This window comes from Anopheles darlingi, chromosome 3 (genome assembly GCF_943734745.1).
Source record: "Anopheles darlingi chromosome 3, idAnoDarlMG_H_01, whole genome shotgun sequence".
NCBI classification, from domain to species: domain Eukaryota; kingdom Metazoa; phylum Arthropoda; class Insecta; order Diptera; family Culicidae; genus Anopheles; species Anopheles darlingi.
The window spans coordinates 42474992-42483438 of record NC_064875.1 but is presented as its reverse complement, the minus strand read 5'-3'; the positions used below and the strand labels follow the sequence as shown (position 1 = coordinate 42483438).

General features: G+C 46.8%; 1 protein-coding gene across 1 annotated transcript; it reads left to right on the top strand.

Annotated features, from left to right (window-relative positions):
• The first annotated feature begins 7214 nt into the window (after positions 1 to 7214).
• Positions 7215 to 8355, top strand: LOC125957241 (uncharacterized). The gene is made up of 3 exons (XM_049689802.1): positions 7215 to 7428; positions 7500 to 7897; positions 7976 to 8355. The coding sequence occupies exons 1-2, from the start codon at positions 7219 to 7221 to the stop codon at positions 7659 to 7661; spliced, it is 372 nt and encodes a 123-aa protein (XP_049545759.1). The 5' UTR covers positions 7215 to 7218; the 3' UTR covers positions 7662 to 7897; positions 7976 to 8355.
• The last annotated feature ends 92 nt before the right edge of the window (positions 8356 to 8447 follow it).

The following is an 8447-nucleotide window of genomic DNA, read 5'->3' as shown; positions in this document are numbered from 1 at the left end:
ACGCGTCCACGAGTGTGTGTGTGTGTGTGAGTGTAGGTTTCGAGGGTGAAATACAAATGGCTGCTTCGATTTGCGAACGCCATTTCGGGTGCCATTTCCGTGGTGTCCGTTCGGTGGGATTAATCCAAAATCCTCGATCGATGTTTGCAGATGTCCGCGGCCTTATCGATGCGGTCTGTTGCGCGACGAATGTCCGTTAATCGCTTCGATATTATAGCAAAAGCAACGCTCTCTCACTTTCTCTTTTCATCTTCCTTTTTTCTGGCTTCCTGCGACAATACCAAAGATTAGCCAACTCCTAATTAGCCTCTTCGAAAACCTTCTTTTGCTTATCTCGCGTATCGATTACACTCGTCCCTCTCGTTGGTCGTACCTGGCACAAGGGATACCTGTCAGGTATGCAAAATGAAGATCCTTTTTCACCGTCAGTTCATTATGCGACTCGCGCGCGATCCCCCTTCTGATGGTAGAAAAATTGATCTCCACACACTCTGCGTCCTACTTGGATTTGGATGAGAACAGCAGGAAGCCCTCAGATCGGGGCTCGTCTTTCTCACGGCGCTCCTCGTCACCTTATCTGTTGCTCCTTATCTTCTTCTTTTTCGTCAACCCTTTCAACCCCTTTTGCACGCAATTCATCTCGCAAAAGCCCATTTTGTGCCTTCCCGGGTTCAATGGTGACAATGGTTTGATGATGACAGGGTATCCTCTACGGTGACAAAGACAGTTCCTCGACCTCTATCCTAGGACCTGTGGATGCGGATGTCACCAGAATATGGCACCAGGTTGTTTTTTGCACGTTTGTGTGTGTGGTGACAATTGATCAAAGAACACGCCAACAGAAGGAAGGAGAGAATGCGTATTTATGAGGGCACACTACAATAGAGGCCTTGCTGTAATGTTGCACCACAAATCCCATCATTATGTTCCATTGCTACCATTAGAGGATGTGTTTATGCAAAAAAAAGGGGGAATGGATTCTTTACTTGCTTGCTGATTGAGTTTTGAGTTTGCATAAAGCGATTCTGTTCGCTCAAGGGACAGGTTCCGATCTCGTCTCCTGCTTTTTACAGGTGCTCCTTGGACACAAGTTGGAGGATATTCGTTCGTGGAGTTTAGTAAATTAGAATATCGACCCCGAAATGCCCAAAATGTGCCCGATGTCTAATGCTTTTTGTAATTAAAACTTTCCTCATTTCTACATTAATCCTCATCAGCCTCGCACAAAAACCAACCGTTCGTCTTCGTTCTTTAACCATCAACTGGTCGTTGGTCCTCTTCCGGAATCCAAGCAACATCTGGTCCCTCGGGCAGAGGAGGAGACTGACCACCACACAAGCAAAGGATCGCAATTACAGTCGTCAGCGACGTCAACGGGGATGAGATTCCCTTTCTTCACCGGGGCACCGGTCGCATTACGCAACCTGGGGGTCAGCTGCTGCCAACGTTCAATCCGCAAGAATTCTCCAAGGATTCAGCCCCACTGCCACTCATTAACCGCAGAAAAGATCGTCAGGCAACTGGCGCATAAATTACCATCCCTCCTCGATGCCAAACCAAACCATCAGCTGGCCCCGTGGCCGGGAGTGATTTATACTCCGCCGCATCGGCTCGATGGAAAGTAAAAGTTGTGGCAACGGAAAAGAAGGAAGCGAAGGAAGCAAAAAAATAAATAAAATAAGCCAAAGCAAAAGGAATATCAATCCAACAGTTGTTACACTTCCCAAAATCCTCGCAACGACGACGTGGGTCGTGAAATTGAAAACCGAAAACCTCCGGAATCTGGCAACAACAGCGGCCGCTTCCCAGGCAACGATCGCTCCCTGGCTCCTTGGATCTGCGCACCGTGCGTTGCTTTCTCGCGAGAAGAACGTCAGCGAGCGAACGAACCAGCGTGACCTAAATTAACATATTCAATTAATAACACGTTGCGATGGCCGTCCTGCCCCCCTTTTTGGCCAACCAACCGATACCAACCAGCCTGTTCTGCTTCGTCATCTTCCGACGATGACGACGACAAACGGAACGCTGCATGCGTGTGTGGCGTGCTGTGTCTTCGCTTGGGGACTCCTTTTTTTCTCACCGAACAAAAAAAAACCCTCTTCGAACCAAGTAACAACCGTCGGAGACCAAACTCGATGCCCGGAACTGGCCGGAACTAGCTCGATGGAGAACCAGCAAACCAGCAGGCACGCAGCAAGTCATTTTTCCGTCCCTTTCTTCTTCTTCTTCATATTCTTTGGCCAGATTTAAATATGAATCGAAAAGGGACTAGATGCCAAAAGGGGAAGAAAGACGAAACCTTTCTTGTACTTTCACTTTCCGGTTCAAAGCTTCTTGTTGGCGCACGTCACAATCACACCTTGCAGGACGCACACACACACACACACACGTCCAGAATCCCACGGCCTCTCCCAGGAAGACATTTGCATAAGTATCAAGAAAAAGGAAAAGATTACGGAAAGGGGTTTCGTTGCCTTGTTGTCCTCTGAAGAAAAAGGTTAAAGAACACGCGCGAATGAGCATTTCATGAACTGGGAGCTGTATGTTAATCGGAATGTAATTTGTCTTCAGCCGTATTGAAGTTGATTGCTTCATCGTAATAGCCGCCACCGAGCAGCAGCGATTGAAGCGAGATACCTGCATCTCGATGTCCTTCCGATAGTGAGACAATCACCAGCCACGATTTAACGGAACGGTCCAAACGTATGTATCCCTTGCCTTCCGTGCGCATTCATGTGATCAAAGGGATCAGTTACAATTTTAGATAAAGAGAGAGAGTGTGTCCGTGACAAGCCAAGGCCGGTGAGCATTAATGCAGATGAAAGGAAGATCAGAAAAGCAATAAAAAAATGCCAGTCCTACTCAGCACACGGAGCCGCCATCTGCATATCCGGCCGCTGCCGCCTGAAATCGGCTGGAAATTATGCCTCGATCTAGATGAGTAGCAATTTATTTATGGATTAAATTCCGGTCCCCGCGCACCGAAACATGATTCCCACTTATGCTGCTGCTGCTGCTGCTGCCGACGGCGGCGCTCTGGTTGCTTGGTTAATTTCCCTCCAAAAAAACAAAAAAAATCTAAAGCACGAGAAAAAAATGGAAACCTCCCGGCCAACTACCGGACAGAAGAAAAAAAAAACACTCGCAATAAAATAACACACACACCGACAGAGACAGACGAGTGTGCGTCCTAGCAACGGGATTTCCCGGGGAAAGGATTTTTTTTCCAACTCTCCATCATTTCACCTCCAAAAACGCGGTCCCGGTTCCTCCATGCATCGTGTAATGGTGATATGGATAGTACTTTTTTTTCTTCCGGGGTTTGTTACGTTTTTTTTACGTTACTTCTTCTGTTCTGCCACTGGCCACCGTTGGCATTAGGCACCCCTTTAACCGTTGGGCACAACGGAACGAGCATGATGTTTATTCAAATGCTGCTTTCGGCTGACACGCGGTGCTTGTCTCGGTTTGGCGCGCGGCTCGACGGCTCGGTTCCACGATAGAGCGATAAGACAGCGGTCGACGGACGTTGTGCGTTGTGAAAAACTAGCAAACATCCTTTGCTCATCAGGCGGGGGGAAAACCGGTTCACGCGAGCAAGGACCATAACATCTGGGCATCACACGCGGTTCGTCGCATGAAATCTGTTTTTTTTCTCTCCAACTGCTTTTCCTCTTTCTCTCCTGGGGTCAGCTTCTATGCTTGTGTTCGGGAGTTGTCAGCGGATGTTCACTGAAAATTATCTTCAAAACCGGTGATGCTTACCTCTGGTGACGTAGCGGAACTATAGGGTTTGTTTTTTTTTTTGTTCACTTTCCGGAGGACAAGTTCAGGTTCCGTTGGAATATTTAAAGATATGTTTTTTTACATTCCGATTGGATCAATGTGAAGAGCGTCTGCTGCTCCTACTGCTGCTACAGTTGTTTTCTGTGTGTTGTCTCGAGAACGACACAAGAGTCGTTGGATCGTATCCCTCATCCCATCGTACGTCCGATGGTTAAAGAGAAACTTATAATTTAATTCGACAATCGGCAGCTCATTCAGAGCGTGATGTTTGGCCACATTCTTTCATTGCTCAACTAGCGCCCTCCAACCGAACGAGCGAGCGCGCATTCTCTGTCTCCGTCGGCTGAATGGTTTTTAATAAAAGAATCTCAATTTCAAATTAAATCGCTCCAGGTCCACCTTCGGACAGGGCGTTCCGAAGACAGAAACGGAGGACTTTCTCCCATCCTCTGTTTCTAGCAGCGTTGAGGGTCATTCCCGGTCGTCATATCCTTCCGGAGGCTAATTGTTTGCCTCTAAATCTCGAATGGACACAAAGCAAGCGGGCGAGCGAGCGGACAAAGTAAAAGAAAGCTCGCCAAGAACTCGCCTAAACGTTGAATGCCATCGACATGTTGTTTCGATAACAATAAAACCGCCCACCAGCCCCACTCAGGAATGTTCGTTATGGTCGCTTGTTGTGCTGCTCGGAGCTCTTCGCCGTCAGTAATGCGAATCCATGACCGCACGACTACGCGGAATCGGTGGCGGAATGGCAAATGGACGAGCGCTCTAAGGCGAAACGGCTCATCACAAACGACTCCCACAAAAGACGCATCCCAGGGATCCAGGGAGATGATCTTCGGGGCTTTAAGCAGTGGGGTGCGCTGAATTACAAAATGGAGAAATTCATTCGAATGGTAGAGCGAAATTCTGGGACCGTGATCCGTATCGTGGTACATGGTTCTTATTTTTTTTTTATTTCTAGCATTTTTGTCTTTTATTGGCGTTGGTGGAAATCGGTTGTCCAGACGTACTTTCGCTGCCAAAGATGTGGAAAAAAGTGTGGGGGGACCAACTTATTGGCCGTTTGAAGAAAAATGTTAAATGGTTTTTTTGAGTTGCAGCACGGCTAAGGCACTTCAGCACAAGAAGTATCCTGTAATCACTTGCCTGGAGTGTAGGTCGCTTCACCATAAAGTATGAAAGTAACACAAATCGGTCAATAATATTCGTCATACCAGATAAAGGACACTTCTAAAACAATAATTAGTTCGTAGCTCGATAGAACTCGATAGACACTATTAGGTGTACTGCCACATTATGCCTTATTATGATCATTATTGTGTGGTTTATTGTAGGTTTAGTAACGCTGCTTTTGTACTGTTAGCCCATTGTTGATTTTTTTTTCAGGGAAAACTGTCTTATTTGGTCGACCAGAGTATTGATTACGTTTAAGGGGGGCCTTCGGTATTTTCTTTTTTACGCTTATTCTTCCAAAAGTATTGTGTATAATTTTAGGATCTTACGAAACAAAGCTGACAAAGAAAAGGATATTTGGAAAACCGCAATTCATGGCTCAATACATCTCGTTACTTTCAAGCAGTTTTCCCTAACCAAACGTTTTCAAAGTCGGTGCCAATCTTAGCATAAAAGCTACTGGACTGGTTAATTTAAAAAAATTAACACATAATCTGTGCACTATTCCCAACGTGTGTTTTTAATTGTTGATACTTTCATTTTGGATTATTACACAACAAGATAATTGCATTAAACTTGTTCAGGCAACATCTAAAAATGAATCACTTTTTCAACTATACAATGAACAAAGAGCATTTTTAGCCATTCGCCTTTTTAGATTAGGTGTCCTAAACATACTTTTAAGAAACAATTGCCCATAATAGGTCCCACTATTTTCGCGAAGTTTAAGTTTAATATGACATTCATAGTTATCAATAAAGTTGAATAGTTCTTCACAAAAAAAAAATCATCAAAAATGTTCATTTTTTTCCTCTAATTAACCAGAGTCCATCCTTACAAACAACATACCAGTGGGTAGTTGTTGATTTTGCTGAGGCAGAGGAACCATCATGTTTATTCAACTGTTGTTTTCTGTTTTTGATTCAGTTTTTGGTCAACCAGCTAGTACTTTGCGCTTGTTCGCCTTCCGATGGGCGAATGTTTTTCGATCTCCTTGATGTTTACGACGTTCAAGACTAAATAACCCGGCTCCAATTTCTCCGAATAACCCGACGCTCCCCTCAAGGGCCATTCCCAGATGAAAGAGAAAATTTTTCGCGACACTTTTTAGGCCGACAAATTTCACTTTTAATTCGTCCAATCAATTAGTGAACCCAGGCATTTGGCCAGCCGCATTGAAACAGGTTCGCCCGCAGTAGGTCAGAAGACTTTCGACGACAATAAGCGACGAACGCTGCGCGGAAATTTCGGGCCACGGCTACAGCTCCAGCGTCTGCAACCGAGTGCACCTCGCACCTTCGGTGCACCGGAACCGGTTTTGCGGTGGCCCCGAAAAGTGCATTACCCTTGCCCTCTAAAAAGTGTCAAGTGCCAAGGCAATCGAAACGACAAATTACAACCACCGTGAACCAATTTGTTGTAATTCTCTCGAAATTGACCGGCGGCCCGAAATCCGGATATATCCGGGCCAGTAGCCAGGGGCCAGTAACCCTATAAAAACGGGCAACCGAGTCTGCACTCGTGTTAGTCGCGATCGGGCATACTTTCACCAGCGGCACAGTCCAGAACACATGGAGTGGTTTGATAAGCGTCCGGGAGTGGCGCTGGTAGTCGCGATACTCATCGCCGTCTCCTGCTGGCCGCCCTCGGTTCGCTCACAGGCCGGTTCTATCTTTCCAGCTACCGAATTCACGTTCGGAAGCAGTCTGCCCACCCAAACGATCTGCTTTACGAACTCGATCAGCTCTCAATCGCACCGCCTGGCTCCACTTTCGCGAACCTTTTCCTTCACTCCCACGGTAAGCTGCAAAGTATTGCGCCCCTCCAAGAAGCACACCATTTTCAACTCCGATTCCGACTTGCAGGCGGCTCAGAAGAATGTGCGCTACATTGAGCTAAAGTCGACGACGTTCCAAAAGTTCTACGCCCAGATTGTCAACGGTGGCATCGGAACAGCGAACCCAATATCGACGGATATCGTCATCACCGCGCTGAAGGGCGGCCACCTGAACGTCGTCGTGCGTATCTTCTGTGGTGCCTAGTTTGTGTGTGTGCCCTTAGCTACTAGATCTACGCTGTAAATTGTGCCACAAGACTGTTTAATAAAAGGTACTGCTGTCGTTCCGATTGATCTCTTCCATGCGACTAATCCGAGCCAATACACTCCAGGCACTTTCACCCTTGGCGCGAAAAGTATAAAACGTATCTGACGCTGGGACTCGTGGTTCAGTTCTCGAAACGTGCATATCAATGTACCGACCGTGTGGTGGCCGACTGCTCGCGTTGCTGTTGCTTGCAGTGGGAACGGTAGTGCACTGTGAGGCACCGTACAGCACGACCTCACACGTCACCATCATCGGTAAGTACGCGGCGGCTGCTACTCTCTGCTACACGACATCGATCAAGTCGGACGTGTTTAGTTTCGTGCCGATCAGCAGAACTGTCACTTTTACGCCGAAAGTAAGTAACTACCGCGACAAGGGCAAGTAAATGAACGTATTAAACATCAGGGTCAATGCCTTCTTCCACAGAAAAGCGTTAGTTTCGTGAAAATCAGCTCGAAAGCATCACCACTTCTGGGCACTCGGCTGGTTATGGGAGGTCTCGGAAGTTCACCAGCCAGTCCCATCAGCGTTGCACTCACCACCGACTTTGGAGGACGATTGAATGCCGAAATAGAAGCTTTCTGTTGACGGAACACGGCAAAGTGCATTAAGCAAATATGAAAAGGTTTCAATGTGAAATGCAGTGCGTTCGGGTGCTCATAACGATCGTTGCGCTGGTGCTAGTCACTGAAGGACGTGCTACACGATCGTTGGATCGACAATTTGCTCTCGGGTCGGTGGATACTGCTTCCCAAATTTGTTATTCCGCACCGATCAGTTCTCAAAGCAGCAAACCCTCTGTCCAGATCGTCACAGCTAATGTGGTAAGTGGTCACTGGTGTGGTGTCCTTATGTTTAACAGCTAATAGACATTCTTCTCCTATCTCTCTCTCTCTCTCTAGCCAATGATGAGCACCATCAAATATGCTGAAGTTATGTCCAATTCGCCGGAGCAGCTGCACGTTCAAATTATTGCCGGAAGTATCGGAGGGAAATCCCTTTCGTTGGCTATTATTGCTGCACATAGAGGGCCATGGAATGCTCACGTTAGGGTGTACTGTGCCGTAAAGACAACAACAACGACGACGACGACGCCGAACACATTAATATGATTGCGCAGCAGTAAGATTCAACATGAAATTGTGCAATCGGCGCTGTTCCGATGATCCACATAAAAAAAATGCAACTGTATACGGAATCGTGTTTCCGATTTGACGCATTTGCAGCGCATTAGACAGAGCGAAAAGCCGAATCTTTTAATAAATCTCAGACTGGCCACCGATTACTGCGATCAATCTTTGCCTTCCAACTTTTCGAACTCCGCCAAAACGGACGGAAGAAAATGTCGGTTTGCCTTTCGACAAATTCAGCACG

Excerpts from the sequence above, each read along its gene's own strand:
- LOC125957241 (XM_049689802.1), top strand. The coding sequence starts at position 7,219 with ATGTACCGACCGTGTGGTGGCCGACTGCTCGCGTTGCTGTTGCTTGCA. Across the intron at positions 7,429-7,499 it reads CTGTCACTTTTACGCCGAAA|AAAAGCGTTAGTTTCGTGAA; the intron begins GTAAGTAACTAC and ends CTTCTTCCACAG.